At 36.7% G+C, this 24028-nt stretch overlaps 1 protein-coding gene across 1 annotated transcript; it reads left to right on the forward strand.

The window, feature by feature from the left end:
- Positions 1–1165: 1165 nt before the first annotated feature.
- LOC140949532 (origin recognition complex subunit 3-like) lies at positions 1166–23805 on the forward strand. The gene is made up of 18 exons (XM_073398694.1): positions 1166–1198; positions 1277–1330; positions 2498–2599; positions 2934–3069; positions 6965–7069; positions 7768–7823; positions 8071–8163; positions 9761–9809; positions 10963–11044; positions 11911–12070; positions 12500–12613; positions 13104–13211; positions 13455–13546; positions 13660–13735; positions 21305–21370; positions 21512–21628; positions 22498–22586; positions 22769–23805. The coding sequence occupies exons 1-18, from the start codon at positions 1166–1168 to the stop codon at positions 22872–22874; spliced, it is 1638 nt and encodes a 545-aa protein (XP_073254795.1). The 3' UTR covers positions 22875–23805.
- The last annotated feature ends 223 nt before the right edge of the window (positions 23806–24028 follow it).

Here is a 24028-nt window from a genome sequence, read left to right on the forward strand (position 1 = left end):
GCCCGGCCCTTGAGTTGGGCGTTTGCGTGTCTGTTTTTGCTTTTTCACAAAGATTATTTTTTAATTGACTATTGACGTTTCTATGTGTAAAATAATATTAGAAGTGGAATACTTTATAAAAAGTGTAATCTATCAAATGTTAAAATTTTTCAAAAGAATAGCTTATTTCATCCCGAGATGATCCTAAGAACTTTATTTGGATTTAGATACAAAAAAGGTACGGGTTAATTAATATTTAACTTTTTGAAACAAAACAAGTTAATTTTTAACTTTCTCGTTAACCGTAACTGAAAAAAATTAACTGATAGCCGTAAAAGAGCCCAAATTTTAGCCGATTACCGTATAAGCCACCACCCCATTGAGACCCTCTAAGCTGGGTCATTTACGAGTGGAAATGCCACACTGCACTTGATGCGCGTATCATGGCCCAAAGGCTCTGCGTACGCCTGACAGAAATTAATGTGCGACGATGCTAAAGTAAGGTGATTATTGGCCTCAACAATGTACACAAAACCTTTTAGCCAGGTGGGAATGAGGGAAGAAAAGCCCCTTTTAAAGCTTCATTATAGATTGAGCTTTTTGCCAGGGTACCGAAAACTAGAATGAACACTGGCTTATAGGAGCTGTGGCTCTGGCATCAGAAATTAGCGCTTTTCTTACTCACGTACATCACGGACACGACATGACTCCATCAGATGTTACAGTTTCTGTCCCCAACCATGTTACAGTTTCTGTCCGCCCCCACCCCCTTGTGCTAGCGGTCAATAAATCCACCGCGAATTTTATTTCCAAACGCACGCAAGACCCCATGATCTCTAAAGAGAAAATACAGCGTCTGTATACAAAAACGCTTGTAAAGGCAAAACCACAACGACAAACCAGTGAGGATCCGTCGGATCTTTAGTAGACCTGGATCATTAAAATCTTCAACACCAAATTTTAAAAATAAAACAGTAAACTTATCCTTACAGCAAGAAGAGTGACAGCAAAAAAAAAAAAAAAAAAATACAGAAAACAAAAATAAAGTTGTTCTTACTGTTCTTTTGGAAACACGGCTAGTGTTACTCCTCCACTTGTTTCACGTGACTCCACCCAGATGGCCGGGGCACCTGGAACGAATATATCGCGCCCGCGCGCGAAAAGCGGCAACCCAAAAAAAACCATCATGGCGGATGAGACGACAAGTTCTGTTTCTAAGGTAAGCTGCCTCGAAAATGACCGAAAATTTGCTATCGTTTCTCTCCTATATTCATGATATCTCACTTTTGGTCATCAGGGATGCTTTCTGATCAACAAATCTACAGCAAAGAGTCCAAGAAAGCGAAGTGCAGGTTTGAATTGTAGTAGTTTAGTTCTACTGTCCCCGATTAGTAGGCCTGACGGCAAGCTAGAAGACTAGACACTTAAATAAAGTTGTTGATTGATTGATAGTTTCGAAGCCCGAGGTTTCAAGCACACAGCACACGCAAGCTTTCCTTGTTTCCAGACGACCCTTAAACGTTTGTTTATACCCCGTGCTCTCCTTCTCTCTCCCAGCTCCTCCACACACACACACATGTACACCCATCCTTCCAAAAATGCCTGAAAAATTCCTGAGAAGATGGGATGGGCATGCTTGAAATTTGCACCGCTCGAGAAAGATGTAATATTGGACAGTACAAAATGCAGACTGCAGACTGACTGCAGACCATTGTATTCAGTGTTAGAAAACAATGGGATTATTGTTGTCACGTTTTCATTTTGCGTGGTGAAGACAATGGTCTGCAGCAGTCTGCAGTCTGCATTTTGTACTTACCAACGTAATATTCATCAGGTTGATGACCACAAGCTCAAGACAAAGACAAAATCTCAAAGTCTTACTGTGGATTTTAAATGGTGTTTTTTGGTGTTGGGTAACCATTGTTGGCTACCTGTTCTCTTAATATTTTTCTCTGTTATTTTCCAAAAGAAAGAATCACTCTAAGGGAAACACAACACTCGCTGGGCTTGGTCTAGGTTCCTTCTGGAGCTTCTCTCTTGCTACTACAAACAGTTGCAAAAATGTTGAGACACTCTGACAAAAAACCGACCTTTCTTACTTCAAATCGCTGCTAGTCACACGTCTGTTGGATGTATTACACACCTCCCTCCTCCCCTCCATTCGAAGTTGTTCCTCCAAGTTTTTTGAGCATGGTCTTGTATTGCTTTCAACTTTGATATGGGAAGGAGGGGGGATGACAAGCGTAAGGTCATAAGCGGGTCAGTCGAGCCAAGATAAGGTACAGTGTCTCCAGTATTTTTGCAACTGGTTGTGGCATCTTTTGGTTTTACTACTAATTGCTGGTGCCCTTGCCACTCAGTAGCCTGTGAATTTCTGATAATAATGGAAATTCTGCATCTTAGGGAAGTGACATCTGAAAATATGTCTGATATCATCTAGCCATTCCACTGTCACTTATTTTTATTCACTCTTAATGAAAAACAAGATTTCATACTAACAGTGTATTTTATCTTTGTGGAAGATTACTTTCCTGAAGTTAGCGGTGAAAGTCACTCTTATCGTAAGCTAAGAAATGCAAATTATAATGAATGCTGGAATTCTATTAAAAAGGAGATTGAGGTAAGAGTTGATTTTCCATTTTTTTTAAACCCATATTCCTTTTACCACATGTGATGTCATTGGTTTTTGATGGCAAAAAAGGATTAAAGCTAAAGCTTTAACTAGCTAAGGTTGTTTTGGCTTGATATTTTTGACCAACTAGTTGGTTTTTACTAAAATAATTATTCCTCTTGCCCTCATGGCCTCTGAGTCAATAGCCCATTTGGCCTTCAGCGTCGTGGGCTATTGACGCGGAACCCATTCGGGCTCGAGGAATAATATATAATATATAATATCTTCTCTTAGTTGATATATCTAGATGAACCCTGGACCTAAGAACTGAATTTTTTTTAAGCATCTACAGACACAGATGAACAGCAAAATATTCTCTGATCTTCTGGAATTCATAAAGTCTGCTCATAAGATGAGTTCTTTGGGTTCTGAGGGATCTGCTGTTATACATGAAATACCAACAGCTGCACTTATAACTGGTAAGTGCATTTAGACTTCCTTACTCTTTAAGTCCCAATGGTGACCAACATCAATTTTCTCGTAACCATATCCATAGATTGTCCAGAGATTAAGTTATAAGAATTAATAAATTGATCACCTAAGAGAGAATGCTTTGATCTGATCTTTTATCAAATTTTCTCAACACATTCTTTAAGGAAATGTATAGAGATCAGTTTGGAGAATTTGTATGTGGATATTGGGGCTTAAAGGGTTAATACAGTGTATAAGTCAAGACAGATTCAAGTGACTGTTATCAACTCAAAACCAACAGTGACTGCAGGGTGCAAAGAAAGTCAGTTTTACAGCCTGCCATTCGGGCAAGCTGTAGCTAGCATGTACTAGCCCACAAGTCATTTCAAATAGTACCCCAAAACCCTTTTTGATTAGCAGAATTGGTTACAATCCTTCTGTAATTTGAATTTCCCACAAAAACAGCACTTGCCCATCGGGCAAGTTAAGAACAAAAATCACTAGCCGGATAGCAAAATCCACTAGCTCTGGGCTATCAGACTTGACTTTCTTTGCACGCTGTGACTGTAGCGATTGGGTGCCCTGTTTTTGTTTTCCCCCTCTTCAAGGTCACATGGCCTTGTCATTGGTTGTGCTTGATCAGTAGCACGGTTGTCATGATCACAAGGAAAATTCACTGCTCTGCATAAAATATATTTCAATATCTCGGCGCACAATTATTGAATGCATTTGAGACTTTCCTCGATTATCAGAGGTATATTAAAGATTATTTTCTGATAAAGGTTGGGGAATTATGTTCTACCATAAAAAATTAAATCCGCACTGAGTTGTGAAGGTTGCCGTAAAAACATGGCGTCACGCGTAACACGCGCGTATAGTCGTCCTTCACTTTTAACCTGTTTTCGCTAACTTCTATTTCTTTTACCGTCCTCAAAACTTTTATGTGTAAAGAATATTCTTATTGTTAGTTATAACTCAAACTAAAATCTCAAAATTCCCATTCGATTTTCGTCAAAACTGACCAAACCACTCGCGATTTGATGCGTCACGCTCAAGACTTGGAAGAGACCAAACATTTTCAATGTCATGTATCATTCATATTTCTTGACTCACAAAACAATTTTTCATCCAGACACAATGCTCATAAGTTGATTTTAACTTTCCTGTAGTCTCTTGTTGTGTGAATGAATTCTTGCGGAATTATTAACTTTTTTCTGCGTTCTAAACATTCGGGAAGCGGTGTGATACGGCAAGCAGAATTTTCGGTCGTTGACCTTTCGTGCCGTCCTGTCTGCGCTCTGTGTTCTGGATTGTATCAAAGTTGACAGGAGCAAAATGCTCAAATGTCACGCTAAATTTTGATACCAAAACCAGTCGAGAAGGCCAAAACCCGACGAAAATATTGAGATTTGAGTTTGTTCTAAACACCAAGAGAGTTATTTTCCTCCGTGAAGAGTAAGCGATCGAATTTCACGCAGAATCTAGCTCGACACAGCAACCGCTTGTACTGTTTCGTTCGCTCTAAAATACACTGAAAATGACTCACTGTTTACTCAATAAATTTGCATTGTCTTAGACTTCCATATTAGGAAGAAAAATATTGCATAAGCTCAGGAAATGAGCGGGAAATATCTTCATAGCACGTGCGTTCTTGATACGCATTTCATATCGCACGCGTGAGCACAAAACAGTCAAATACAATCAGAAGTATGGATTCTGGAGTTTCTCGGATTCAGCAGTGGTGAGAACAAAAAAGAAAAGGAAAAGCAAGAGAAAAGAAGAGCTCATTATAAAAAAAAAATAGAAGGAAATTTATTCAAAAAATACTGGAAGCCCGAAAGAAAAGTCAAGAAGCCAAGTGTGGACCGTGGACGGTCTTTGTTCTTCAAGAAAAATTCTTTCTTAGGGAAAACATGATTGATCAGACATATAAACTTGATGAAAAGGTGGCAGCAGTGCTTCCAGGAACTGTACGTTATATTTGTGGTGCCTTGCAATCAAAGGGAAAGAGACGGCAAATATTTCAAGTTCCATTGAATGAACACGAGCAAATGTTGGCATCTCTTTGACTTTCTTACAATTAACATGTGTTTTTTTGTTGTAAATACATTTGTAGCTTTAAACTGAAATTTCTGCTTAAAAATTGCCTGAGAGGAATGAAGATGAAATATATTTTGTGCGAAAGGGCGTGGTCGCAATGCATCGTGGGTAATAGAAAAATAGCAAAAATGTCCTCAAAAATTATTGAGGTGGCATTTTTTTGCAATATTATCATTTTTTATTGCTTTTTAGAGTTCCTTGAAACACCTGTATTTTTTTTAAAAATTTTGATTTTAGGCCAATGTTACACCTTTGTACATCAGAACTGTGCTACTGATCCTTGTTATGTTGTAGTTTTGGGTGTTCACTCGAAGTGATGATCAAATGGTGACTAAAAATCTAATTGAATAACTGCTTTGTTAGGGAGGACTGTATTGTTAGAACAATGTTTGTATATTGGCAAGAATCAAATCTTGTGACCATCCATTGCAGTGAAAATTAAGGTACGGTTACAGAGTGAAAAATTTGCTGCTACGAGGATAGTAGAGAATGAACCAGAACGATCTGAAAGCAAATGATACCAACGTGTTATCCATTACTTTGCACCAAAAACAAGCCTTGTTACTGTTGCAAAGCACTGGAAAGAGGATGTGTATACCCTTTCAGATGGGTTGAAAGTACATGGAATTAACCACAATTTTTTTTTGTTTTTAGGCAGGTAACTTTATTTATTCATGGTATTTTCTTTAGGTATATTACTTTCTAGTATAGAAAACTAACTAAACTAGAATCTAAGATAAAAACTGAAAAAAAAAAAATTCTCTCTTAGGTTATAAGTAGGTTAATCACAGCAACAAACAAAATGCAAAGTCAGATATTCAGGAGCCATGTTATTTACAATATGCTATGCATCATTTTTGCTTTACTATTAACTACACAGTGATGGGCAAGCTTTGACCACTTTAAATTTGAAACAATTGGCTAGTACTGAAGTCATAACTGGAGAAAGTTACAATGCAAGCGGCACAAATTATTCTGTAGTTTCTGCAATTTAGAAGAAAAGTTCTTAGAACAGTTTCCCCATTGACTACATTACATCAGTGTTCAATCTAGAAATTAGTGAAAGTGGGTGATATGTCTCACATGGCATTTTAAATTGGATCATTTCAAAAACAGTCTGGGTTAGACTATGATATTGAGACTTTGAACAGCTTTGAACAACCGATATCACCAAACTGACTTCTCCAGCTTCACTGCCATCCTTTTCTGGCCCATCTTCATGCTTTTCAGGTTCAACTGCCATTTTCTTAAATAGCGTAAAAAATAAACTTAGCTTTTTGTTGTCCTTTCATAATTAAAGGAAACAAAAGAACAAAGTTAACAGATGAAGCGTGAATCACTTGGCAAAGCAATGTATGCATATACTATGCGCCAGTCTCCCCTAGAAGTGGGTGGAACAAAAACTACTTGTAAAGCACATACACTTGTAGTGTGAAATGACAGTCATTTCACGTACTCATTTCAGGAAAGTAAGCACACCTATTTTTTTCAGTCGGCAAAAGCCTTTGTTTCTTGACAGCTATCCCTCATCAGATCATCTTATTTGGGAATGTGACCACTTATAGTTTCTTCAGTTGACGTTTTTGGTTACACAAAAACTTGTACTTGTCTCAGGCGCGAACAAGGTTGCAAAAACGAAAAATTGGTAACAACAAAATTTTCAATTTTTTTGCAAACCCTAACTCTATTTTTCTGTCATAGTGCAGACAGGACCTTAGTCTAGCCAGCCAGGTCTGACAAGATTAATGGTAAATACCCTCAGGGAGAGTTAACTGTTATAAATTAATGTTGTATAATTTGCAGGTGTGAACATGCCAGATCATGATGTGATATTTTCTCAACTGGCCAAAGAACTCAGAAACCAGGTGACTCCCTTTGTAGCTCTGCTGAGGTCCAAAGATTGTACAGGTGTGGAGATACATTGGATGATAAATATTGCGCTGCCTATGGCAACCCAGTCATAAATTGGGATTCATTGTTGCGGTCACAAAAAGACAAAATGGCGGACAGATCTCCCCAATGGCATTGCATGCCCTGTCCCCTCTGCCATCAATTCCACGAATAGGAAAATATAAATAAGCAAATTGACCTTCTAAAACAAGAAAAAGACGGGTATTGCTTTTAACTGAGACTTTTCCACAGTGCACCCCCTCCGCCCCCCATCTCTGCCCCCAAAATATAGCATGACAGTATAACGTGCCTAATTTGATGTAACTGTAAAATCCAAAAATTGTTGTTGTTTTACGCTTATAACATGTGACAGGGTCAACTTTTGTTGTTTTTAAATACTGTTATATAGCAATAATTTTCTGTTTCTTAAAACTTGCAAGGCAAATTAAATTTGTTTTGTCTGATATTGCATTTAAAACTCTTCTAACTATCTGGGTGTGAGTGTTTCTGTTCCACAGGGCAGCAGCCCAATTTACCGTCATTATGGGGGGAGGAGGGGGGGGGGGGTCTTTTTTTTTTATATCAATTTTTTTACTTTTGTAGTGGGTTACTGAATACTTGAAGATAAGAGCTCACGCTATTTGTACCAACTGTGTTTTTTTAGTATTTATAGCTGTCCGTTTTGTTTACTTTTTTGCATGGTATCATTGTTTCAGTTATGAAAGCAACCATGAAAAATGTGATATCACAATTTATTGGCCATGAAGTGCAGGTAATTAAAGCCGTGATATTAAACATTCATCCAGGGCCACACTGATAACAGTTGTTGATTATCTTTGTCAGTGTTTCCTTTGTGTGTTTTAAAATTTGCTGTTCAATGTTTTTGTTTGTTTGTTTGTTTTTTTTAATTATTTTTTACTAATCATAGGACTTTAAAAAAAATGTGAATTTCCAGCTGACTGGAGATCTAACCATGCTAATGACTTTTAACATGATTTTACTTTAATTTCCTTACAAAGGAAGAGGATGATTCTACTCCAACTGAACAAGGAAAAAAGATCAGCAGTTTTACCATGCCTGTGCTATGTCACTGGTATAAGAAAATCACAAAGGTTTGGAAATATTTATGAATTTTTCATTTAACTATTTTTCATTTTAAAACAAAAATTAACAATATAAAAGAAACTTGGTGTTTTGATAGCTTCCTGTCATCATTATCTAAAGATAAGAAGCTAACATGACTCGTGGTAATATTTATAGAAAAAGAAAGTGTGAAAAGTGCATGTAAATTTAAACTTGAAAATGGACAAATTATATTTATTACAATATTTATTTTATAAAAAGTTTTGCATGGATGGAGTCTGCTTGAGTGTTTAGCGTAGGTCTCATAATCAACATCTTGCATATCAAACACTCCAATTTTCCTCAGCATTTGTTTTTCTATAAATATTACCACAAATCATGTAAAATTTTATTTTTTTGATGATGATGACATGAAGCCATCAAAACTTCAAGTTTCTTTTAAATCATTAATTTATACAACTTAATAACTAAAGACAACGTAGATTTCTGAATTTCCCTTTTTTCAACCTTACAGTGGCCATGTTGTAGTTAATTTTTTTCCTCAGGTAATTTTTATTTTTATTTCGTTTCAACTTCATTAGCGTACATCACCATACCCCAAAACAGAAGAAAAACGAAAATACCTGAGATAAAAAATTTTATAACTACAGCAGCTATGTTGTAGGAAAAGTCAATCTCAGGTTAAACTGGTAAATTAACCTACATTTGATTCAGATTTTCCTTTGTTTCCTTCATTCTTCATTCATGGGAGACAAAAAATATCCTGGTTTAACCTGAGAACGGATTTAACCTATGCATGGGAGACAAAAAATATCCTGGTTTAACCTGAGAACGGATTTAACCTATGCATGAACCCTTTACTCTTTTTATCTGGAAGTACACAGTAATTCTAAACACCACAGACCTTACTTACTTAATATAAACTATTTTTAACTGGAAATAGGTTTAACCAAGTCAGCCTCTTCACAGGTTCAGTTCAAATATAATATGTACAAATTATAAAATTGATTTTAAATGCAATATTACAGTTTGAAAGCTCAATTTCAAACATCTACTGACAGCATCCCGACAACATAACCTGATCAAGATTCCTTTTATTGAGGGACTTATATAAATTTCTGAAAGTAAGTATGAACAAAGTAACTTTTTTGTAAATGTGCAATTTTTAAATGATTGCACAGTAATTATCTCTTATTCTCTGTGTTAATTACATACTGAACAAAAGTGAAGCTAACTTACTGAAAATGTTTAAAAAAAGTGTTACTTTTACTTCAATAACATTATTAAAGAAAAAATTCCTGTAAGGCAAGTATTTTCGGCCCTTAAATGTTGTTTGTATACTGATTAAATTGTACTGTATTATTCAGCTAGATATTATTAAATTTAAAACAAAAAATAACAGTAATACCTTTTCACTCAAATGAGGTTTAAATGAAGGATCAAAAACTTGTTATTTTGATAATATTGCTAATTAAAAGGAAAATGCTAAAATTAAACAAAAATACATTTAAAACAATGCTAGCATTTTTTCTCATTTTCATTCATTTCCTTGTCATAATTATTTAGTTACTTAGAGGAAAGACCACACTTTAGGCTAAATATTATGATAAACTATTTTCTTTTCAGCAAGATGACCCCCAAAAAAGGCGTAGCTCTCAACGACCTCAGTATTCAGGTAAAAAATGTGATTTGGTTACCCCTGAAAACACATGAACAGCTCTCAAGAACTCATCTGGACATGTTTGTGATCCAAGATGTGAAGAAGTCTTGGTTTTAGAGGAGACGGGGAGGAAGGATAAGATCCCACAAAAATTCAACCCACTCATGGCAATGATGCCAAGACCTGGACCTCTGCACCACGTTGGTGCAGTGCTCCAAGCTCAACTTTTTTGACAGTTTTTTGGTTTTCAAACACAGAAACAGAAATATTTGCTCACCAGAAAATAAATAAATAAATAGGACAAAAAGAAAAAAGACATACATCACACTGTTTTCAGTACAGCACTCCTGAACTATGTTTCTTGATGTGTGAATGGGAGACAGGTCAAATGAGGACCTTGAATATTACTGAGTTTCCTTGTAAGCTACCATATTTCTTCACCTATAAGCTGAGCGATTTTTTCAGTTTTTGACCCAAAATTCCGGGAGATTTTTCACGAAGAACAGGGTTCGGCTTGTAGCCAAGGGTTTTAGATTTTAAAAATATACAGTTGCTGAATAACTTTACCCCCTGGCTTGTAGTCAAGTTAGCAATGAAGCGTCGCACCATGGACTCGCTTAGTCCATATTCTCGAGCGATTTCCGAGTTGTTCTCTACCGCTTCAGCTTCCGCGATAACTTTTATCTTGAAAGCCATACTATACGAGGAACGGCGTGCTTTAGGCGTGATGATAAAAAATAACAGCGACGATAGGGATACTCGATCGATTGATAGTACTTTGAAACGTTTAACTGAGATTGTTGTTGTGGTTGATCTCTTGTCGCGTGGTAGTATTTGTACACGTCGTTGGATCAATTGATATTCATATCTCTTGATTGGTTTGCTTTTTTTCTTTTGTGTTTATTGTAATTCTTCAGGTTTTGTGTTTAGTGAGTCAATTTCTTATGTTTTCTGTGAGGTTCGCTTGCTCAAATTGCCAGTTACAATCAATAATTTCGCTCTGGGCTTATAGCCGATGGTTTTACTTTTTTTTGGGGGCAGCTTGAGTCTAGCGGAAAGACCCTGACTTTCAGGGTCTTGGCTTATAGCCGAGATCGGCTTATAGGTGAAGAAATACGGTATGTTCAAATATAACTTTATATCATCCAAATTCCTTTTAATCTTGTAGATCATCCTCCTTTGGTCGTCATCTTTGAAGACTTTGAAGGTTTTTCTCCTGCCGTTGTTCAAAATTTTGTCTCAATTTGCAGGTATCACTTAAAGTGATTAGTCACTTTTTGGTCTGACTTATAGTACATATGTATACATATAGTGTAAGAGTTATTTGTAGTAAGACAAAGAACAAGTATTGCGCAGCTCAAAGTCTCAACATTATAAAGACATATTGTATGCTATGGGGCACTGACTTGGCCCCCACCATATAATACAAATGTCTGTAAAATTTAGTGACTTTGGGGAGCTATAATTATCTTTGCTCGCTTTAGTTATATCACTTTCAAAATAATGGCAAGTTTGTTAATGTCAAGGTACTCTTTTCAGTGCAGGTATTAACTGATTTTCGCTAAATGATCTCCATCAAAACTTGAAAAAAAACCATGGAAGGGTTTATTAACCCTTTAAGTCCCAATGGTGACCAACATAAATTTTCTCCTGATGATATGTATACATCATCAAGAGATTAGGTTATGAGAATTAATAAAATGATCACCAAAGAGAAAATGCTTTGATCTTTTATCAAATTCTCTCAACACATTCTGTAACAAAATGTATAGAGATCAGTTTGGAGAATTTGTATGTGGATATTGGGGCTTAAAGGGTAAGGAAACTTATGTACAGTCAAACCTTCCTTTATGATCCACTGCTTAATACAGACACCTCATTATTAGGGACAGTTTGCTTTGCCCACAGGGAAAGAAAGCCCTTACATTGTCTCTAAGTAAAATTCAACCTGCTTAATACGGACACCTTGTTAATATGGACACTTCTATGGCCCCCTCAGTTACCGTATTTAAACTGGGTTTCACTGTATTTTGACAAGTTGGCTAGCTGTTTTTTTGTGAACATGACCTTTACCTTCAGGCTTGCCTAACTAGCCACTGTCTCTTTTTCTTTGCAGTCTATATTTGAGTGAGCTTCCATTGGTGTTAGTGTTTGGAATTGCAACGGCCGTGACAACTATCCACAGGGTTCTTCCACATACTGTTTCCAGTGTGTTAGCTATTGAGAGATTTCAATCTCAACCATCGCACATCTGTGTTCTGGAGATTATCAACAAGGTAATATTAAATTATAAATCATTCTATATTCAAGCGCATAAATGCCCAGCTACAAAAAAAACAAATTGTCTGTAAAGTCTGAGCTATCCCTTAAGAGTATTAGGAAAGCAATTAATTTTAATGAAGGTTTGTGTGTCGCTATTAAATTTTCATTTTCCCCCCTTGTATAGGATGTCATTTTTTGGGTGTGGGCCTCAAATGGTTTCTTTTGTCTGATCCTTAAATAGGGTCAGGGTTTAAGAACCTGGGCGACACCACACCTATCCAAAGTTTATGGAAGTACCCACCCCCCTCCCTGCAGAGTGCGACCTAGTAGACGCTGTATTGGTTATCGATAGTGCCCAGTCTTTGCCCAACTTGTCAATATAAATTTAGTATTCATTATTAATATTAATTTATTAGTTTTTACTTTGAGTCTGTTTGTTTAAGGTGTTGATGACTGCCAAGTTTCCTTTCAAGCTTGGAGCTAGAGTGTTCAGATTTCTGTATGAGAATTTCCTTTTCCATGATTTCTCTCTCCAAAATTTTGCCAGAGGACTTCAGGTACATGTCGGTGTTTTAAAATATTAGTGACATATCATTGGCAGGGCTTGAAATCGCGACTGATACGGTCACCAATGCAACTAACATTTTCTCCTTGGCGACTGAAAATTCTGGTTTAGTTGCTACTTTAACGACCACATTTCTCTATGACTTAGATTTAAATTAAAAGAGCATAGTTAAAACAAACATTTCATCTTACTTTGCTTTGCTTTCGTCTTAAAAAATGTGCCAAATCGCATAAAAAAGCCAGTTTATGTCCAGATCTATTCGGTGTTTTCAAACGATCAATCTAATGGATCACTTTATACTATGAGCTGCGTCATTTACATCATACAAACTGGCGAATAAAAATGAAACAATTGTTGAACTCAGAGGGCAACCTCATCCAATATTTGTTGATTTTTTTTTTATCTAAAAATAAATCATCTGGATGGCTTACATGCTGCCTTTGTTTTTGTTTACCTTTGTTTCGAACAGACTTTACTGAAAGCCACTGTCCTTTATACTTACAGCTGTTCAAGAGAATCAAGAACAGAGATCAAATTCAAGTCAGAAGGAGGCACTTTCAATTGTTGCAAATAGATTTGAACTGCAAGAGGTCTGTCATAACAACCATAATGATTATTAGTCAGTTATTATGATCCCAGATAAATCATGTAGGAAGGTACAATGTTCAAACGCGCAAATTCCTAGATTCACAAACATCAGTTTCCACTTCTAGATCCAAGTGCTAAATTTATACTCACATCATAACTCACTGATATGTGCATGATTAGTGTACAGCTTTTCCTTTTTACTTTTCACAAGATCTCTAACTCTTTTGTATTTGTTTTTATGGCAGAGACTCATGAATGCAGCAAAGCAGAAAAGGAAAGAATCCCCATATGACAAGTTGCGGCAAAGAGCAGTAGACATTTTAGATGACATGTTTAGGTAATATTGAAGATCAGTAAAGAGTATAGAAGAAAAATACTGCAGAACAACTAAATTAATGATCAATATAATACCAATAACAATAAATTAATTTGCTATTTGTTTTTTATCAGAAAATACCTGTCTTGTCCACGTAACCTGCCACTGAATGAAGTTATGTACTATGACAATGTACAAACAACAAGAAAGGTTTGGATGCAACTTTTGTTTTATTATATTTATTTGAGTTTATTTGCGCATCTGGCTGTTTTTACTTTCAATGTATATTTCCACTTGACTGTTATTGCTACTTTCTTTTTTGCCTTTTACCAGTATGTGATTAAGTTTTATTTAACAGTTAATGAATGAGGCTGAGTATCTTATGAAGAATTATGGAAAACACCCTCCAAGATCTCCATAATTCTTCATATGATACGGAAGCCGAATTCAATAACTGTTTTATTATTCATTCCAAATAATTCCTAGTTTAAAAACATAGCTAAAACATGCTTACCTCCATCGATCCATTGATGTTCAGTTCATCTTCGATAGTGTACGTTTAGGTTTGTCCAGCTCCGCAAATATTCTCCAAATAGCAGATGTCGCCCTTCGAGTTGTCTTCTTGCTGTTCTTGCCATGTTTTTAGCTATTTTTTCGCCTAGTTCTTACTCTTGAAACGAGTGAAATGTCCGCCAATTTTTTCAAGTTCACAACCAAAACAACTCAACCTCATCCCCAGGTCCTCTCGGTTAACAGTGCCTTAACCTGCACGAACGCTGCATTTTTGACGTCATTTCCTGGTTAAGGTCAAATTTCTTCCAAATTTGGTCATCAGTAACTGGTTATGGTGAATTAAACGTGTGCTTTTAGCCAATCAGAATCGAGGAAATATTTTGAATGAATAATAAGATAAATTATTGCATTTTGTATGCACTGTGCCATCTTTTCATAGTTGTTAATGTTGAGTTTTCACTTGGGAAACGTCTTTCCCAGTCATGTCTTTCATATTAAACGAGTTATTGTACTGAACACTGGAGTGTTGGAATGTATTGAACAGGTGTGCACTGAAGTTGTAAATTAATAACATAAGTGTCAGAGTGTATTTAGAACAAAAGCGCTATAGTCAAGCCATATGGTGAAAACATTGTGCACTCTGGGGTAAAAGCACCAAATTTGGCATGGTAATAGTACTTGGGCTGCTGAACAATATTAGCTATGGACCCCAGTCAGGGAGGACATTTTGTACTCAGGGGGGTGGGGTGGTTGCAGTTTCCAATTTAACTGCTGTTATTGAAAAGAAAGCTGCTATATCAATAGGGAATGGTGTCCTAAGGAAGTTTAACAAGGTCTATTTAATCCAACTTTCTAGGTGGCGTGGGGGTGGGGAAGGTTTCAACGCAGCTTAGGGGGAGGGGTAGGAGTATCTCTGTTTGCCTGTTTGTATAAGTTTATGTTGTGAGGAAGAATACAATGACCTTTCCTGAATTCTGGGATAATTTTAATTATTAAAAACTGAATCATTGGATAATGCAATTCTAGCATTTTGATTGGCTTAGCCGTTATGGTATATGAGCTATTATACTCAGCTCTCCATATATGGTCGGTGTACGCGTCAGTTTAAAATTGGAAGCTAGCTAAGATTTCTTTTCGCGAAGGATAGCCGGAAGCAAATCGTTTTAATTCATTTCTTAGAATACTAGAAATGCAATTTCATCTAAAGAAAAAAGACAAAAACAAACAAAAAAGCCACAAGAGCTTGTTTGAAAGTTTGTCGAAAAACACATGAAAACACATGGAACTAAAGTACCTTGACCAGCTACGAAAGAAGACAAGTGTTGTTTCTTCATGATCGTGAAGCCATTCGCCGATCGAGTCACTCGCCAATAGATAACTGCGGCTTGTTTATCCGACATCAAGAATATAAATCACAAGTAACCAGCTACAAATACAGGCTTTTCAGCCATTCACTAGAGCAATCGAGGCGGCAGTATAGCTTCTTTTCTCGTTCAGCAAAACCAGCTTGTGGCTTCAAACAACTTCATAACAAACGACCGAGGTAATAATTTTTCTCCGTTGTTCTTACTTTTATAACTGCACCGAAAATCCAAATTCACAGTAATTTCGACGGCTGTCACTTAAAAATTCTTTTCCTTCACATTATCTGCCAGGTTTTTTTAGCTGTTCTGTTGTGTAAAATCCTAGAATCCCGATGAGCTTTTAAAAAACTAATGTTCATCGCTACAATGTTTTGATTTTTCATTCATGCAGTCCAGGGGCCCGTTTCTCGAAAGTCCCGATAATTAACGGGCCCGGTAAGCCGTCTCCGTTTATATTAAAGATCGAGGTTTCAATAGTTTTGCATCTAGCATGATAGAACTATCAGTTAGTGAAACAAAATGGAGTAGTTTGCTAGCCAGGACCCGCGCTCTTATTCTTTATATTTCGATTTGAATAGTTGATTTCAGGCCCGAAAAGTTACCGGGACTTTCGAGAAACGGGCCCCAGGGCAGGCGAGTCCGTTCGCGCGTTGACAGTTTTGGTAGACGTGTGACATGTGAATAGCGGAAGTCCCTTGTCTTTTCCGGTTTGTTCTAGATGGGGAGATTCAACGAGATTTTGTGGGCGTTTTTAATAAAACAATTATTCCACTCGCACTTGTTGGATATGAGATGATTATAGCGAACTCGGCGCTAAGCGCCTCGTTGGCTATCTATCATCTCATATCCAACGCACCCATGTGGAATAATTGTTAAATCATTTAGCAATTAGTTTCTCCTCTGAACTTATTCTTCATCTCCATGGTAGTGGAGATGGTGGTGGTGGTGTCTATGGGGGGGTGGGGGGGGGGATGGGTGGGTTTTTCCCGGTGTAGTAAGCGCATGTTTCTTATATTATCAGTTAATCAACCTGTGGAAATAAACTAGATGACTTAAAGCACTTTTTTAGGCTATTTAATCACCTGATCATCGTTACATCATTCATAAGAGGGTAGCAGGGGGGGGGGGGGGAGGGGTGTCCTGGTCGCGTTTCACGTGTAAATGTTGACAAATTTCACGTATCACATGCGTTATAAACCATTTTTCACGATCCACGAATTTAGTCATCAACCAAAACCGGAAACCGCGCATGAAAAGCCTCTCGCACCCAGGGTACCCGTTACTCAAAGGGGTAAAGAACCGAAAACCATAGTCATCATGGATCGCACTTTGCAGTTCAGTAAACAATGGCATCTTCTTTTCTTATCAGCAAGTCGGCAAGGTGATCTTTAAAGGTGTTAACGAGCACTCGAAACCATCGTCTCATTGACAAATACAATCTATTGGTACGAAACTACCGCTCTATGCGACAAGGAGATAAATAAAACTCTTCCAGAGCGAGTGCAAATTTATCTTAACAGCAAATTTAAAATCACATTTCTGTCAAGATCAGTAGAAGTTCCTAGGTCTTCTTCTGAGTTCCTTTCGTGTCATTGTATTCCAACTCAACTCTCTCTCCAACGCGTAATTCTTTTGGGACATGTTTAAGGGAAGTGTTCCTGCAGAATCCTTTGTGGTGCATTGCATCGCTTTTCCATGCCCAGTAGCCCATTGTCGCATTACGCTTTGGTCACGTTTCGCACCCAGGATATCATCTTTGCTAGGCAACTCTCTTGGTGTGCTAATATAGTGGAGAAGTTCTCGAGGTTTCTTCCCTTTTGTGCAAATAGCCGGAACTTTTTAGGCATCATTGACTCTTTGATAACAAATCTCTCAAGCACTGGGGCATAGTGTCTTGAACACCCTTCAAAGTTTCCTAAGGGATGTAAAAAGTTCAGTGGCTTCTCCATAAGGCAGCCTTGTGGCCCAGGCGGTTTTCTCGTCCTAAGAAAGGGGATGTCTGATTGCATTTTGTGATTGCGTAATAAAAGTACAACATCCTATAACACTTTTCATCACTCGAGAGCCCTTATGATTGCTGTGCCATGTAAAGAACCAGTTGCAGGAGAAAGAACTGGGGTTATGGTGGATTTTATCGGCACCAGGAGACTTACATAAATTTGAAGTGGATTCTCACGATGAATCTTCGTGACGTCGAATCACAAAGTTTAAAAAGCTATAAAGAGCAGCTCGATTCTGTATGATTTTGCTTGACTGTGTCTCAATACTAGCTCCATTGGTCCAGGATGATCTCAATTATACTTTTTAAAAACTGAGAGATGTGAGGCTTTTTCACTATCATTGTTTCTTCCTGTGGCGTTCCTCTAAACAATCGCATGGTATTCACTTAAGGCAAGAAAGACTTCGAGAATATCTCTATATGGCGTTAAATCGAGCTGCTCTTTATAGCTTTTTAAACTTTGTGATTTGACGTCGCAAAGATTCATCGTGAGAATCCACTTCAAATTTATTTAAGTCTCCTGATGCCGATAAAATCCATTGCTGTTATCAAATGTGTCAAAGAATTGTGTTGTGAACTTGCTGTGAAACATCACAGCAAATATAGCACTGCTTCAGTCTCAGCAGACATCTGCTGTCATATAACTGTTATCAAACGTTATGTAACATAACATATAAAATCAGACATCAGACGTCTGATGACAGTTATATGACAGCAGATGTCTGCTGTCATATAACTGATATCACAGTTAACTGACGTTAACAGTTATAACATAACTGTTATATAACTGTTATATACTGTTATATAACAGTATATATAACAGTTATATAACTGTTATGTTATAGTATAACTGTTATATATGCTGTTATATATAACAGTTATATAACTATTATACTGTTATATAACAGTATATATAACTGTTATATGACAGTTATATAACTGTTATATAACAGTTATATGACAGTTATATAACTAATATTTATATAACACTTATATAACCGTTATATAACTGTTCTATAACAGTTATATAACTGTTATATAAAATCAGACATCAACGTGTGATGACAGTTATGACAGCAGATGTCTGCTGTCATATAACTGTTATCACAGATAACAGACATTACAGTTACAACAGTATATACCAATGTATAACAGTTATGTTATACACAGTGTATATACTGTTATATAACAGTATATATAACTGTTATATGACAGTTATATAACTGTTATATAACAGTTGTTATATAACAGTTATATAACATATATGACAGCAGACATCTGCTATAACAGTTATATAACTGTCATATATAACAGTTATAACAAGAAATTATGACAGTTATAACTGTTATATAACTGTTATATAACAGTTATAACTGTTATCATTTCTTGTTATAACTGTTATATATGACAGTTATATAACAACAGTTGTTATATGACAGTTATATAACTGTTATAGTCTGTTATACAGTTATTTAATAGTTATATAACTGTCATATAACAGCTACAACAGTCATATATACTGTTATATACTGGTTTAACTGTTATATAACTGTTATATACTGTTTATAACAGTATATAACAGTTACGTTATAACTGTTAATGTCTGTTAACTGTGATAACTGTTATGTTATAGTATAACTGTTATATATACTGTTATATATAACAGTTCTATATACTGTTATATATAACAGTTATATAACTGTTATATATACTTTTATATAACAGTATATATTTAAGCAATAGAAAACGTTTTCTGTGTTTGCATAGCCTGATATAAACACGAGAGGGGTTGGGAGAATTCGAGACAGTTATGCAAACCCAAGACGAAGTCGAGGGTTTGCGTAACTGTCGAGAATTCTCCCAACGCCCAACACAGGAAAAAAGTTTTCTATTGCTTTTATAAAATAACTTTGCCGAGAAAAAAACGCAAAACTCTTTGTATGGCACTGATTAAAAGAGAAATTCTTACCAGTCGCAAAATCTTGTCCACGAAGTCTTGCACACGTAATCAGTTCTTGTTTTGCAAAAAAGATGCTTTGCAAAATACGGATTTTTCTCGCTTAAAACGGTCAGCTTAAGCAAAGAAAAATGTGCACACCTTCTTTGTAACGATTTTCCAAGTTTTAGCCGACGAAGGAATGGGTAAATAAAGTAAACGTTTTGAGTTTTGAACTCGAAAACTTGTTCAAATTTGTGCTTGCGTGATTAGCGCGCAAAAAGCCAAACAACTTGACGCCACAACCATGTTTACATACTCTGATGCAAACACTCCTCTCGGCCAATCAGAGCTCGCGTACTATCTTAGTTATTTTATAAACTGTTATATAACAGTGTTATATGACAGTTATAAAACTGTTATATAACAGTTATATAACATTTATCTAACTGTTATATAACTGTTATATAAAATCAGACATCAGACGTGTGATGACAGTTATATGACAGCAGATGTCTGCTGTCATATAACTGTTAGCACAGTTAACAGACGTTACAGTTATAACATAACAGTTATATAAGAGTTATGTTATACAGTGTATATACTGATATATAACAGTATATATAACAGTTATATGACAGTTATATAACTGTTAGGCAATAGAGTGTGAGAGAGATCAATATATTATTGAAAACAAGAGAAAACCAAAGGTTACGGAGTGAGGACGACAACGATGGAAGATGAAAACGCTGTTACTCCAACGCTGTGCTTCGCACAAGTTTCACTTGATAGATGTTCCAAACACACGTGATCAGATTCTAAGTGAGCAGAGAAGATCCAGATGCGAGTGATCAAATTGCTTTCTGTGAAGTCCATTCATCCTTATAAGTGGAAGTCCAAACGAATGCCGGTTACATACCTGCGATGCATGCATAATAATAACCGGAAGATGCAGACTGCGGGCTACTCTTGTCGCCCGCAATAAAAGTGGTTAATAGCTCCCCGTTGCATGTCGTTGAAGGTCTCTGTAAGTGTCTCTTGTTTTATTTTTGCGGTAGTTTGGCTGAGCAATTAAATTCCCAAAAAGTGCAATTCACTTCAATCAAAGTGTAAAAATGAAACATCTTATCTTTCCAAGGGTGAAAAACGGCATACTGTCTCTCACAAACGAGAGAGCAAAAAGACCAGCCTTTCCTGTCCGCCATGCAGAATTTCCTTGAGTAGCCTGACCTTTTGTTTCTTCCGTGTGCAGTCTTTTTTGTTCAATCAGGAGGTGTCTCAAAAATATTAATGAAGTGTTTTGATGTGTCAGGGGGTGCATGTATAATATTGTAATGCTTTAACTCAAATTAATTCCGCCCTTCAGAACTCAACTTGCTTCTACGTGGTTTTCCCTTGTGACAAGAATCACTTACACACTCTTTTAAAATAATTTTAGAAAATCTCGCAGAAAAGTAAGTAGCAGGTATTTTATAGGGTTACCTTGCACTACTTTGAAGGAAATGGGAATGCAAAAGTTTTTTAGGCCGCTTTCTTCCCGTTTTTGAGTCTTTTCCGGACCAAAACAAAAAGGCCATGACCCCTCCCCCCCAAGGGAACAATGTGCCTCCCCCCGTGCATATTTGAGTGAGGTCCATAGCTAAAAATAATTAGTGCAACTAGTACTATCACTGTGCCAAGTTTGATGCTTTTACCCCAAAGTGCACAATTCAGCTATTTTTTTTCACCTTATGGCTGGACTACTAGTAAAGGACACTATACATCCCCTACTGGAGACAAGACCACCATTTTACGTGGTCTTTGGAGCCATGTGAAGGTCAAGCCATTTGCATGGCTAAGGCTATTCAACTTTCATTCCATAATTATTTTAAAACATTGAGTATAAGCTACCCTAGCTAATTCTGCCATTGACAACTTTTAATGTTTATTCTGCAGTCATTGAATCATTGTTTTGTCATTGATTATAGCATTTGGTTGGAATGCCTCGTGTTGCTATCCAGACAGCACTCAGCAATCCTCAGGATTATCTTCAGGTCAGTATTTGCTTGATACATGATGTTAACACATTTGATTTGCAAGAAAGAAGCATGACTGGAAAGTCAGAGGCGAGAGAAAAACCATAGGCTAAAATTTTCTTCTGTTGAGAAAAAGCTCTTCTTTTTTCTTATTTTCAGTGTCAATGTTGTCAGACAGATGTAGGAACGGTGCAGGATACTTTACCAGACATATGCATAGCTTACAAACTTCACCAGGAGTGTGGCAGGTTGATTAACCTCTATGACTGGCTTCAGGTAAATAAATGCACATCATAAAAATTTTGATGTTACTTTAGATTAGCTGTTAGCTCCTAACCCTAAAAGCCAATTGGTTAGATACCCTAACTGTGAAACAATGGGAAATAATGATAAACAATGTGTTATTGTTTTCTGTGACCAATGAGGAAGCACCTTACAAGCAGCTCCTACATTACTGACTGTCGGGGGGGAGGTTCCAATGTAAGCCAGGCCCATAGGATCTGTAAGTAACTTGTACGACTTTGCTGGTGGTTGGCAAGGCATTAATTGACACAATGTCTTAGCTTTGGTAACTTACTTGTAGTTTTAGTACTTGGGGATGCAAAGCAACCCTTATCAAGAAACATAATGCCCAGACTTGGGGTCTGTTCTGTTTATGTTCATGGGTTGGGAGGGTGAAGTGGCATCATAAAAATGTAGTGGTAGGCAAATGTGGGTTCAAGCACACTCCATCCATAAGAGATGGAACTTAAAGCATTGTCAGATTTCATATGATGCGGGTCTTAGTACCAGTCTGTATTTTATTTTAAAGAGCTCACCAAGTTTTACAAAATCCTGAAGTTTGGTGTTTATTGTGCCAATATTGAATGAGATACAGTCAATCAAAAACTCCACACATCACAAAGAATTATGTAGACTGGTCCATACGTTTCTTAGAGAAATTTAAAGATTTGGAATGTCTGTATCTTGGCAAATATGATGGGAATTGTCCCATAGCAAGGCATCTTTGTTATCATAAATATTTTATTATTTACTTCTGCTTGAATTCTGAGAGCCTACCATACCTTTTGTATCCAAGTGACAAACATTTGACAGGTTGTCACACTTCTTATTTTGATGCTCGAAAGCCCTCTTTTTTTTCTCAGGCATTTATAGCCGTTCTTGAGCCCTCAACAGAACAGCAGTCCTCAAAAGGCACACCAAAGAAGAAACAGAAAACAGATGAACAGCTTCAGTATCTTTTTTCATTAATTTAATTCCTTACCTAACAGTTTTGTAAGTGTCTGAATTGCCCTGCAGGCCCTCTTCAGTTTCTGGCATGTTAAGACCTCTAATGCATGTTTCTTTACTGTTACTTTGGAAAAATTTCCAAAGTAACCATTAAAGTTTCTTTATTTGCCTTAACCTTACTTACAGCGCTCGCTTCATTCAAGCAGTCTCTGAACTACAATTTTTAGGATTCATCAAATCAACTCGACAGAAAACTGATCATGTACAAAGGCTCACATGGGGTGCCTGTTGACAGAGAATCATGTTATAATATTTTGATTCCCATAATTCTGGGCTTTACACTTACTACTGTATCTGTCATGTTTGCCAGGACATACTACCTAGGCTACAAAAAAGCCTTCAGCTAAATCTGAGTCGCACTAACTGATCATTAGCATGAATTAGTGGTTTGTTATGATGTATGTTAGAGTTTTAAAGAGCCACCACCATTTTTTTGTGGTCTGCCATATCTAATCATACAGGAAGAAGTATGGCTGAGGGCCTGCAACAATGATGTACAGTATACACACTAAAGGCATGTACATACTCATATTTGCATGAGTCAGGGTTGAGTTTTTTTTTTTTTTCAAGAGAATCAGGGAAAGGGAAACAAACAAGACTTACTGACATAAATAACTCTATCTTGGTTGGCATGTTACAAGACTGACTGCTTATGGTGTCAATGAAAATTGCAGAACGTGGTTTTCTTTTGAAGGCAGGCTGGCATGCTGGATGAAATCTCAGTTCAAGCAGCCAGGATCTCTGAAAGCGGCCCAGCCCACTTTCTCATAAAAACACATTACAAATTTTATGAGGAAACAAGGCATGAGCTGAGCGGCTTAGCCAGGCGGTAAAGTGGGCCAGAGCAGCTAACCAGGCTGGCTCACCTCATTGACACTTTTTGATATTTTAATGGAATATCATCCTATCAGCTACACAGTGATGACTAGTAAGATATGCATCCCAGTGAAGTCTAAATGCAATGTGAATTTTTTTCCCCCTGAATCTCTTTACCATGTTTACAACATAAAAACAACCTAAGAGTTAACAAAATAAGTTTATTCTTGTATTTAAACAAGCATGTTTCTTTGTACAAAATACACATGGGAAAAATTCTCACAAAACAGTTTATATAATTATTATTGTTAGAAAATGTTATTTAATAAAGAGCTACTGGTATTTCACTTCACTTCATTTCATTTCAGTGATCTTATTCATTACTTTGAAGTATAAAACATTAAGTGTTGCATGTTCTGGTGTTGCTCTTAACACGAGCAACAGATGGTTATTTGTGCGCAAAATCGTTGCAAGTTGCAAAGTTTGCAAGAGGAACAGGTGAGCCCTTGGGCACCTTATCATACCAAACCAATTTCAGTATTCTCATGCTGTAGTGTTTGAATTCTGCAC

This window comes from Porites lutea, chromosome 10 (genome assembly GCF_958299795.1).
Source record: "Porites lutea chromosome 10, jaPorLute2.1, whole genome shotgun sequence".
Taxonomy (NCBI): domain Eukaryota; kingdom Metazoa; phylum Cnidaria; class Anthozoa; order Scleractinia; family Poritidae; genus Porites; species Porites lutea.